This window comes from Mustela putorius, unplaced genomic scaffold (genome assembly GCF_011764305.1).
Source record: "Mustela putorius furo isolate JIRA1106 unplaced genomic scaffold, ASM1176430v1.1 tig00000095_pilon_pilon_pilon, whole genome shotgun sequence".
NCBI lineage: Eukaryota > Metazoa > Chordata > Mammalia > Carnivora > Mustelidae > Mustela > Mustela putorius.
In genome coordinates this window covers 21,361,004-21,372,832 of record NW_025421280.1, presented here as the reverse complement: position 1 = coordinate 21,372,832, position 11,829 = coordinate 21,361,004, and the positions used below count along the sequence as shown (strand labels likewise).

Genomic DNA, 11,829 nt, shown 5'->3' with positions numbered 1-11,829 from the left:
TGAGCCAAAGGCAGACGCTTAATGACTGAGCCACCCAGGTGCCCCTGTCCCTGTCTTTTTTTGCATAAAGACGTAGCTATAATAGACATACAGTGTCTACACTGTAGACATACAGTGTGTGTATATACACACATCACACACTCACACATTCATCCTTCTTTCCTCTTTGATGCCTGCCTCCTTCCGTCTCAAACAGAGATGCAGACACCGACCAACAGAGCTGGTTCACTGACAGGACCACAGAGCTGGGCTCAGTAATGTTTCTGGAAGGAATCCACTACAAGGTCAGACTGCTCTACAGGAGTTTCTGGGCTCGCCTCCACGAGAACTTTCCTTTACGTTCCGCAGGCGCCCCTGGCATCTGCCGGCAGCCAGGCAACGGGATTACTGTATTCGCTTTGGCTGGAAGTTGACACTTCACTTCATTAAACAAGATGGCTTCCTCTGAAGGCGCCCATCCATGTGTGTCCCTCGGGGACGTTTCCCAAGGGCCTCCGTTAGCAGCCGATTTCAGGAGCAGTAAGGGTGGGCAGGTGACTGTCTCCCCATATCTGCCTGGCTGAGGGCAGTGAGGGATGTTCTGGTCAGCCTGCCAGGCCCACGGTCACAAGGACATGTCAACGGGATCCTTTTACCCTGATAACTATTGATCCCATGCTCTGTGGGAGACCTGGAAACTGACGGGGAATTTGGTTCTTCTCCGGGGCTGGGAAAGAGAGCTAGCAAGGTGAAGGTGGGGAGGAGGGAAGAGGAGGGGGTCTGTGAGGGGACAAGCATGAGGCAGTGGCCCCGTCACCTACAAAAAGTTGCCCTGCCCACCACTTAACTAGGCCTACCCATGGGAAAGGAGCATGAGGAGAGAAAGGGGTCGGGGTCCTTCTGGAGCCTCCACATTGGCCCTAGTTCCTAGGTGTTGGCCTTACTCTGCAGGCCCCATGTTTTTAGGGTCCCTCAGACATTGGGTCTTCTGTAGCTCCTACATTCTTGGATTGAGTGGCTACTCAACAAGATGGGAGCATAGAGCCCACCCACCCCTTCCCCTCTTGCCCCATGGTTCTTAGGGAACTTTCTGTTAGTCGGCTGGGGGAGGAACTCCCTCTGCCAAGCCCAGGGTCATCACTGACATGCCCAGCTGTCTGACTCAGTGTGGGTGGCCCATGGAGGCCTTGGGGCCTCACCTTTACCAAAGGCCCTGTGCCACAGCCTGGTTTCCAGCCCAGCCCTCCACCATGGAACTGGGGTGCTCACCCCGTCCTTGTTTCCTATGCTAGCCTGAAGGCTCAGCTCTTTAGGGGAGAATCTGGATGTCACTTAGAGTCTTGGTTTGTGGGATTTCCCATGCTAGAAACTGGGCAGTCCTGGGAGAACCAGGACAGTTGGTCACCCTGGTCATTCTCCCCAAACCCTTCTGAACCCTGTCGGTGGTTTCCATACAAATAACCTTTAACGATTTCTGCTCCTACCCAGCCCCTGCTCCCTTGTGCTCCAGGAAAGTCCCCATTATTTTGTTCCCTTTTGTCTTCCAGACCCAGTTCCTATGGACAGTGAAGCACTCCACCTCCCCTTGGACCTTGGGGCTCAAGCCCCCTCCTTCCTCAGGCCCCACAAGGTCCTGTCCACTTGGCCTCTCCACCCTAGGGGATGGCACCATTGTGACCCCACATTTGAGACACGAAGCAATTCCACAGTTGAGACACGAGGCCCCAGAGCAGCCCAAACTCGGGGCCAGAGGCATTTCATCAGACAGATCAAGGAAAACCAGCCAGGCTGTTTCCAGGCCCCCCATAGCCCCTAAACAATCCTGTCCCTCCTGGGGTTTCACACCCCAAGCGTCACAGGCTCACACTCTCTTTGTGTAAACATCTTAATGACATCTTTAATGCTCTCACATGGAGGTGCCGAGTTCCCTTACAGCGTCTGTGCACCTGAGATCACCCACAGCCCTCCAGTTTGTTCAAGTGCTAATGTATTTATAGCACCAAGAGGAGGGAATACATCCCAAATCTTCCCTGCACGGGTCTCCTTGGCCCTCCCCTCCTGACATGTGGTATTTGCCCAACAGAAGGTCTGTGCTGCTTCCCCCATGTGCCCTTCCAATCAGTGGGGACAGTGGTGATGGCGAAGCTGGGCACCGGGGTAGGGGGGTGGGCATGCTTTTCTGCATGCGTGCCCAGTGGAGAAGATCGCCCAGCTTCTGGGGTCTGGCTTGGTCCCATGCCTTGCCTAGATGCCCCAAACTGGTTGAAGAATTCCTGAGGGGTGTCGGGCGGGTGGGCTGTGCTATCAAAAACTAAGAAAACTGTTCTCTGTGGGGCTATGCCCACCCTGTTTCAGGCAGTCAGAATGTTCCCAGATAGCCCACAGCCTGGAACCACTGCCCTCAGTCCAGTAGCCTCTCCCACAACCTTAGATCCCCAATATACACCAGGACAGGGAACCGTTTTCAGAAGCAGGTTACCTGGCTTGTAGAGCCCAGTGAAGAGATGCGGGGGGGGGGGGGGGGGGGCAGCACGACCTTCACTTTGGCTTCCCTCTCCTTTCAGTCCCTGAACGCGGAAGGCAGAGAGTGGCCTATCCTGTGCTCCCGCACAAAGAAAGGGGTGGGGTGGACTTGGATGGTGGAGCCAATACAGAGGGTCTCCCTCCTACCCTGTGCAGGACAGACATATGCCTGCGTGTGAACACATTTCTGGACCCTCTCAGGGCCCTCTACACCTACTCCTCGGCCTCTCTCCCCCTTTCCCAGCCAATAGCTGCCTGCCAGGGAGGGTGGCTGGGAGGCCTCCTGAACGTCCAAAATAAAGATGGGTTGGGTAGGAGCAGTCCTCTTCCCAGTGCCCTTGCCCACCAGGCAGTTCTGGTTCATCCCTGGGCTTCTCCCCGGGTGTCACCACACCCTGTCCCCAAGACCTGGTTGATTGCCCCTCCCTATTCCAGAGGACGCTGGGGATTCCAAAGACAGGTCTCTCCCTGACAAAGGGGAACCCCTCCCCACTCTCCTCCACCTCCCCTCCCATCCCATGTCCCCACATCCTCCACCTTAGAGGAGCAGACCATGGGGTGAGGGGTCTGGGCAGGACACAAGCAAGCCAGCAGTGACTCTCAACCTTCCTGACAGGAGGAGGGCTGTCCCCTATGCCAGGGCCCTCAGATCAGGAGACCTCAGTAGCCAGATGTCCAGCCTAGCCAGGGCCCTCTCTAGAGCCTGGAGAGCCAGCAGTTGGGTCCTTGGAACAGCTGGGCCTCAGCAGAGCAGGTCCTGAGAGTGGGTCTTAACAATCATGGAGCAGGCAGCTCGAGGGGCACGATGGCAGATATCTTCATCAGAGATCCAGGCCGGTCCTCGGGCCGCTCACGCATGGATGGCATTGGCTACGTCAGTGAACACCAGCCGGCTGGGCCTCTGCAGTGGGCCCTGAGAGGGGAGCGTGGTCTGCAGAGAGACAGTCAAGGGCATTAAGGACCTCGACCAAGGCCATGTACTCTCTGGTCTGGTTACTTCCACCCTTGCTTCATGGTTTGCTTGTTTGTGCTTGGCACAACTATGCCTTCTGCTTGGAATGCTCTCCTTGTAAGTTCAGCGTGGAAATACCATCTGGCTCAGATGACTCCTCCCCCCGCCCCCCAGCCATCACCAGCTTGCCAGCAGGCACTTACTCTGTGAGCCTAGAGGCTGGATGAATTATGCATGCACTCCTCTCTCCCAGCAGAAGGGGGCTCACCTCCGCACCCCTCCCAGCCCTAGCACCCTGGCTGGCCCAAGGGAGGCGCCCAGGAAACAACTGTCAAATTGTCAGTTGTCCCACGGGCTGGGTGGACCAAGGTTTTCAGCCTGATATCTCAAATACCCCAAATGGGGAATGTGTCCCAATCAGTGGCCATAGAACTGGCAGCAAAACCAGGGGTTCTCTGGAGCCCCAGTGTGGACTCTTCTTGAATCCATTCCCCTTGTTCTGCCTCTGACAGGGCCAGATGCCCCCACAAAGCTGTGGGGTCAAGGCAAGGAGAAATGCAAAGGGGTTTCATGGGTCAAGGAGAGGCCAGGCCTCCTCACGGTGCCCTCGGGGATTTGGGGGGTACTGGTAGCAATCAGCCAGTGGCTCTGGCTGGGTGATCATGCAAGTACCCAACCCTTTGGATGTTAAGAGGCAAGTCTGGCTGGGGTCGCCATCTGCCTGGGGTCTTCCTGTTACTAGGACCCCCTAGTCTACTCAGAGGCCCCTGTTCCAGAATCTGACCCCCACAACCCACTCAGGAAACACAGCCCCTCAGTGGGGCAAAGGCACCAGGCTCTTAGCCCACAGCAATCTCTCTCATCAGTCCTCTCCTGCTTTCCTAGCCCAGACATGGGGGCACACAGGGCAAGAACTGGGATTTTCATTTGTGGATAAGAAAGCAGGGGCTCAGAGAGGCCAAGGGGGCTACCAAGGTCACTAGGCTGGCAGGGGCAGAACTGGGCTGGCTCCCAGGGCTGCCCTGGCCTTGTGCAGTCAGGATATGGGTGGCCATGGAGAAATCCTACCAGTTTCTAAACAAACTTGACAAAACCCATATACCGGCTAGCTGCCACCTGACCACATGGCAGGTGCTGGAAAGCTGCATGAGGAGGGAGGGAGAGCGGGGGTGGCAGAGTCACACGCAGCCAGCAGGCTGGCCGGGGGAGCCTGGAGTGCCCACCTTGCCCTGTGCGGCTTGCGCAGAGGCAGCGGCCTGCACGGAGGCAGCGTCCCGCCCGTGCTCCAGCAGCTCCTGCTCCAGTTCATCCTGTTCTTCCGTGGGGTCGAAGTTGTACATGGGCATGAGCTGGTGGCGGAGCTTCTCCAGCCTGTGGGTGGGGGCAGAGGCTGCTGGGGGCACGAAAGGCCCTTCCCCTCCTGCCAGCCCTCTAGGCCCTGCTTGCTGAGCGGCTAAGCCTGAGCACACAGCTACATCGGGGGCGGGGTGGGGAGGGTGGTGTTCAGATTTCCCCTGGGATTAAACGAAAGGCCATTTTTTGCATTTTTGTAACTTAGATACCATCCAAGTTCATCCAAGATGGTGGATACCATCTCCACCCCTCAGATGGATGGTTATTCACTCCTGGGACCAGATGGGGCCATGGCCCAGAGAGACGTCACCTGTGGGGTCCATGGGGACTACCTAGGCCAGGCCCTTGTGTAAGCTATAGCCTCTTGGCACTGGGCAGGGCAGGGGAGTCAGTGACCTGGAGCTGGGGGCAGTGGGGCGTGGGTGACTTGGTGTTCCCAGAGGCCAAGTCATCATCCTCAGCCTTCAGTGGGCAGGAAAGGATCCAGCTCCTGGACAAGGGAGAGGGGCCCTGATGGTGGTGGGGCTCTCTTTTCCCACTCCCTACCCCGGGGTCCAGCCCCACATGGCAACTGGGGAGTTACCTCTTCTTCTTCCTGATGTACAAAACCTGCAAGAGAAGGAGCAGTGTCAGGTGGCCGGGCAAGGAGCCCCTGATTAACCGGCAGTTACTTGGGACAAGGGACAAGCTGAGGCCGATGAACAGGAGAACCATGGGTCTCCAAGTCCTCCAAGTGTTTCCCTCCCAGAGACACACACATCCTGCATTTGCTCCTCCTTTTGATGCGTGTCAGATGCCCCCAGTGCCTGGGCTATGAAGTGGGGAGTAGGCTCGCGCTCTCTCTGCCACTACAGACCACAGCTCCAGCCACTCAGGACCTGCTCTGGACTCTTCAAGGGGGAGGGGAAGAGTTTAGCAACCCCCGTTCCTCTCAATCCCCCCCGCCCCAGGCCCAGAGCCATGTATGGGGAAAGAGAACAGGGGACAGGTAGTGGCTAGACTCTGCAGGGCAGTGCTCAAGGCAAGACTCTGGGCTGGGCTTTTGGGGTTTCTATGGGAGGCTGATAGCCTTTAGTGGATGGGGTGGGGAGGAGAGCTCGAGTCCCCTGGACAGAAGCCCAGACTAAATGCCAGAACCCGATGCTGGAGGAAGGTAGGAAGGCCCCTGAGTCTTAACCCCCATTGGAAAGATTTGAAGATAAAGGCCTAGGCAGCCTGAGGAAACACAAGATCCAAGAGCTCCAGGATGGAGCAGGACAGCCCTGTAATAAGCGCTGAGAGGGAGGAAGAAGGGGCCGACCACCAGGGCAGGGGCACCAGGGACTCTGCCATCATCTGGCTGTTGCTTAAACTGGTCATCTCTGACCAACAGCAGCATGACCACTTCTGCCTGGGGGAGAGCTGTGTCCCTAGACTCTGTCCCTAACCTTCTGTGGCTCTTACACCCTTTATGCCTCATTCACAGCTTGAAGTTGGTTTGGTTTCCAGCTTGGCCCAGAGTTCCTCCTGCTGCTTGTTTCCTGGGAAACCCCAAAGGCCCGAAAAGAACCCAAAGAGTCCCTTGCTCTCCATCCCCTCCAGGAGGTCACATGTGGAGGACACCCTTGCTGTCCTGTGGGCAAGATGCTGGAGGAGTTCTGGGTCTCAGACCCCAGGCCCTACCTGCCCTGAACTAGTGGCTCTAGCCCCAGCACCTGGACTCCTTCTACTTCCTCTGCTCTGGCCTGGCCCCAAGCCCTCCTCCCAGCCCTGTGGTCCTGTCCTACAGAGGGGTCTTCACAAGAGGCCAGAGCCTTTATCCAATCTCCAGCCTTGCCCCTGCTGCTTCCTCTGTCCCAGCTACCAACATCACCCTCCCACATACCTTCCTTTCCAGGCCTCTCCATCTAGCTGCAGTCCTAACTCCACCAGGAAGCCCACCCATACCACTCAGTCTATATGAGGCACACAGCCTGACACTGATTTGCTCCTCCTGGTACCCAGCCTGGCCCTGCTGGCAGCTGGCACAGCGGGAGATGGGGCAGCCCTCAGGGAGCACCTCTGGACCTGTCCCCTAATGCCCAGGAGCTGTTTCCTGCCCTCCACTGCCTTTGCCCCATAACATTCCTACTTCTCTGGTTTGGCTAAGAAGACCCTCCACCCTGGCCCTCTGAATGTTCCTCCAAAAGGAAGCATCAGGGAGGCCCCCCAAGTTCCTGGGACATAATCTTTGGCCTAGAGTTCCAAGGGCAGATTCCAGATCTCTCTTTTTCCCCGAGGTGAGGCTGTTTCGGTTTGCTTCACTGCCACATGAATGTTGAAGGGAAGCACTGGCACTCCGCCTCGCTCGCACTGTGTGCTGCATCCTGGCCTGCTTGCTGGCCATCCCTTGTTCCCTGGCAGTGATCCGGAGCCCACAGGGCCCATATGGCAACCTTGGTTGAAAAGCAGCTCCAGCCAGATCACGGATGGACCGGATGGTCCTATTTGCCAGAGCAATGCAGTCCTGAGCCTAAGGCCGGCCATCAGAGCGGTGGCTGGGATGCCACCATTGTCAGGCTCCCGGGGGAGCTCAGGTGCACCTTCCCCCTTCCTGGTCTTAGCCAGCACCATCTCCACCAGTCCCTCAGTGACATTCTGAGTGTCCGTGTGGCAGATTAGAGGCAGGGCCCATATCTGTGGGGACAGACACCAGATCTGGAAACATCATATCCCCTATCAGGGAACACCTTCAGTCTTCAGCCCAGTCCACCTCCTTCCAGTCTGTCCCTGTGGTACTGGGGCCAGGCCTCCACTTCGGGGTCTCAGCTCTAATGTTGCCTCTTCAGTCTGTCCCTGACCACCCAGTCCAGAGAGTCCTCCTGCCCAATCCCCCAACTCAGTCCCCCTGGGTTTCCCTTGGCATCACTGGTTTTATCTGTCTCTTAGTCCCATAAGAACCACCCGGCAGGCCTTGGTCTCCCTAGTCCCTGGGGACCTGAAGGCTCGGACCAGGGCAGGGGCCTAGGAAATACCTGCCAAGTGAATGAAGGCCACCAGCAGCCTGCCTTGCCTACCCACACCTTGGTTGTGATCTGTTCCCATCGCCTTTAGGCCTCTACTCCTATTCACCCCTCCCCCCAACTTGCCTCACTGTCCTGCTTGTTGCTCACAGACCCTCCTGCCTGCCTCCAGACTTTTGCCTATCAGGACCCTCCACCTGGAACACCCTTCTCCCCAAGTCCTCCGTGGTCCTCACAGCCCAGCTCAAGATGTCAGGCATCCTCAGAACCCTCTCTGGCTTTTCCAGCTAGAGGCAGCCCCTGTGGTCTCTGGGCCCCCAGACACATCTCTGAAAGAGAGGGAGACTGTGGTATCATTAACAGACAGTAATCTTCTGATTAGAGTCCCTAAAATCAAAACACTGACACCCCTATCCCCCGCCCTCCTCCAAATGACAGCCACCTAGGTCAGCCCTAGCCTCCTAGCTCTTACCACGGCCACAGCCAGGCCAATCACTGTGATGATCCCAAAGGACAGAAGCATTGTGCCCACGCCAGCTGTGCCCGCAGCCACATCCGGGATTCTGGTGTCATTAAAGCTGGTGGCTTCTGTACTGAGAGTGGTGGTCTCGGAGGCTGGCCCCTCTGTGGCAGGCTCCAGGTCAGGCTCCGAGGTGGGTGGGCGGCTGCTGAGCCAGCCCCCAGCAGGTGGGATCCTGGAGTCCATGCCGATGCTGAGAGGGCCCTGGCTGAGAGGTTGCCTGTGGTCACTCGGCCTGCAAACTTGCTCCTGACATCAGCAGTGTCCCAGCCCGTGGCCCCTGCTATACTTTCTGGTTGCCACCTCCAGGGAGAAAGGGAGCTCCCTGGTGCCCTGGGTGCTGGAAGAGAAGGAATGAAAATGTGAGGCTTGGGACACAAATCAGTGGTGACATCAAGTACCTGAAGGTACTGAGGAAATAAAAGTTTGAGGGCAAGGGCAAGTTCAGGGGACATTAGGACATATGCTTTACTGAAGTTCAGTTCCCATGAGAAAATGTCCCTTCTTTGAGGGTATAATAATTATAGTGATCATACTTGGAAGATATGAAAGGTAGTTGGGAAGTTTGAAAGAAAAAGTCTCTCCCCTGCATAATACCCGCCCTTACACCCCTACTCCCTGCATTTCCCACCTCCTCATCCCCTGCCCCCCATAACCCTCACCTCCTGCTTGGAGGACAAAAAAATATTGCAGCTCTTTCCTTTCCTGGAGGGATACACTTGCCCAAGAGTCAGATGACCCTTGGCACGTCACTCCACCTCTCTGGATCTCAGTTCTTCTGAGTCTAAGATCAAGATTAAAAACAAACAAAAAAAAAACAAAAAAATACCCCCTCCTTCACAGAGTCATAAAGTCACTGAAATGTCAGAATGAACTAGTTCTTAGAAAAGACTTAGCTCAGTGTAACCCCTACCCACAGTAAGCACCCAGTATATCGACTTTCCCCCCAGCCAAACCACTTGGGAAAGGGGGAGCCAGAGGAGCCCCTCGACCTAGCCCACTGTGTGATCCAGGCTGTGTTTGCAGTGGGTGCGGGGGCGGGGGGTGGATGACAGGTGTAGAGAGATCAGAAGGCAGAAAGGGGAGAGAGCCCAATGTCAGGCCCAGGGCTTCTCTGCAGGCTCTTAGGTCACTGGACCCCCACAGGAGAGCTTGGGGCTGGCAGGGACAAGGAAAAACAAGGTAAACAGGAAGCATATCCCCAGATGCAGTGATGGGGCTCCCATTCTGAGTTGCTTCTCCTCTCCTCCCTCCTCCCTTGGGAACCGAGAGTGAGAGATGCGCCCAGACCAGGGTGTGGCTTACCCCTTCCCAGGCCAGAGGCCCTGAGTAAGGCAAGGTGGGAAGGGGTCCCAGCGACACTGCAGAAGACCGGGCCTAGGGAGAGGGGGGTACATGACTCACGGCTGTATGCATACATCCCTGTGCTAGCCAATAGATGTTATGTGGGGTGTTTCCCCGTGCAGGTGCATGGGTGTGTGTGAGGCGTGTACACACTGATGGCTCCTTAGGAAGGGGCAAGGTTGGCAGAGGGATATGGGGGCTCATCCTTCTCTGCCCTCTCTCTCCCCAGCTAGGCTGAACGCGTCAGCAGTCCCAGGTTCTTCCGTGGCTCTGCCTCTGACCCCAGACATGACCTTGGACCAGACCCTTAACTCTTGCGCTGGGCCCTGTTTACTCCTCGGTCCAAAGCAGAGAAAAGGCCCTGCTCATCAGGGCCTGGGTCTGCCAGAGGGTCCAAAGGGCAAGAGAAGGAAACGGGTGAGATGGGTTGGCACCGCGACCTCTGGAGAACCCGCATACCGTTCTCTGCCGGGTTCCTCAGTCCTCCCTGCTCCAGCCCCCATCCCCGCCTCTGCGACTCGGTGATTCCTCCATTCTCGCTCAGAAGCTGCGACCTCAGCACTTACTTAATCCTCTCTGGGGCGCCGAGCTCAGCCGGAGAGGCTAGGGGTGGTGGCGATCGGCAGGAGGCCAAGGCGTGGGGCAGCGGGTCCGACCCCAGGTCCGCCCTCCCGAGGGCGCCCGGAGCCGCAGGCTGGGCCCGCTACAGCTTACCGCCTACAGCCGCGAGCGCCGGCTCAGGCAGCGGTGGCCAGGACAGGCAGGGCCTGGACCCACCGCGGGGGTGGGGCGGAGGCAAGTAGCCCCGCGGGTCCCCCACGCTCCAGTGCCTCGCCTCCCTGCCCGCTCCCCGCGCCCCCGGCTTCCGATTGGCTGTCAGGCCCACAGCCTGCCCAGCACTGGCCCGCTCGCCTGTCGCTGGATCTGGCTCCGCCCCCAGCAGGAGCCGGACACAGGGTCTCGGTTCTTGGAGACCACCCTTCTACCCGTGGCCTACGCCGGAGTCGGGTAGAGAGCCGTGGGTGGCCAAGCCCTTCCTGCACCAGAACTCCAGCGGAGCTCCACCTCCGCGGAGATAGATTCATTCTCCCAAAATGCAGGCGGACGCTGGAAGCTCCAGGAGAGCACTGGACTGGGAGTCTTTGGACTTGCGTTGAACTCTGGCTCGCCCCTTTACTGCTTTGTGACCTAGAGCGAGATGTTCCTCTCCCTGGGCTCGGCTTCCTGTTCAGATGGGCTCTACTGAGAGGGCTCTTGGTGAACTACACCCACCCTGGGCTCGGCTTGAAATGGGGTAGCTCAGTACAGAGAAGTTGGGAGCTGTTGGTATTATTATTGGAAAGCTATTATTATTGGGCAGCCTGACACAGGCCAAGACTACATATACCCATGCCTCCGGCTACGGCATGATCATCTCAGGGGATACCTTCAGATACCTTCTAATCCTAGGGTTTTCAAAGGAATTTACAGGGATCACCCCAGAAGCTTTGGTTACAAACGCAGATCCCCCGCGGCTCCCCCGGTATGGGACCGAGTCTGGGACTGAGTCCGGGAAACTGCATAGCTAATTATTAGTTAAGAGTAGATTCCGGTGAGGGAGGGCATCAGCAGGCCACACTTTGTGGGACACGGCTATGAATTTTGTACGAGGAGCAACTGAGGCCCACAGAGTGATCTGGCAACAGTTAGAATTCGAACCCAATTCTCCTGTGTCCAGTTTCGAGCCCCCTGCTCTAAACCCTAAAACCCGGAAGCAAAGGGGTCAAGAGCAGCCCTGGGGTCCGGTGACTACCTGGCCGCCATCGCGGCTCGGGCCACTTCCTCGGTCAAGTCCTGGACACCGGGTGCCGCCCCCAAATTGCTACCCGCAGCAACACTGGAATCCTTCCACGTGCTGCTTGGCGGGCCCAGAGGCTACGCTAGACCACGCCCCTGGATCTTGCGCCCCAATTCTCAACCCCGGAGCCGGCTGGTGACACGCCCCCGCTCAGACTGACAACACACCGCTGCGGCCGGGCACCCAAAAGCTAGCTCCGAGTTGTCGTCGCGAGCTGGAGCCATGTCCCTTCCGTGACCTTCAGGAAGAATCGAGGGTCCTGGCTCCCAGGGAACAACCTCCTATACACATCCATGCACTCTCCCGCGCGTGAGGCTGCGGACGTAACCACCTAGGCTTT

General features: G+C 57.5%; 1 protein-coding gene across 5 annotated transcripts; it reads right to left on the bottom strand.

The window, feature by feature from the left end:
- Positions 1 to 1,850: 1,850 nt before the first annotated feature.
- CUNH3orf18 (chromosome unknown C3orf18 homolog) lies at positions 1,851 to 11,771 on the bottom strand. 5 transcript variants are annotated; one of them, XM_004760559.3, is made up of 6 exons: positions 11,657 to 11,771; positions 8,971 to 9,092; positions 8,261 to 8,648; positions 5,391 to 5,416; positions 4,678 to 4,825; positions 1,851 to 3,433 (listed from the first exon to the last, which is right to left on the bottom strand). In XM_004760559.3, the coding sequence occupies exons 3-6, from the start codon at positions 8,492 to 8,494 to the stop codon at positions 3,353 to 3,355; spliced, it is 489 nt and encodes a 162-aa protein (XP_004760616.1). In that variant the 5' UTR covers positions 8,495 to 8,648; positions 8,971 to 9,092; positions 11,657 to 11,771; the 3' UTR covers positions 1,851 to 3,352. The 5 variants fall into 5 exon arrangements, with proteins under 5 accessions (XP_004760616.1, XP_004760613.1, XP_044935395.1 ...); XM_004760556.3 differs by lacking the exon at positions 11,657 to 11,771 and adding an exon at positions 10,219 to 11,622; XM_045079460.1 differs by lacking the exon at positions 11,657 to 11,771 and adding an exon at positions 9,614 to 10,212.
- Positions 11,772 to 11,829: the final 58 nt, after the last annotated feature.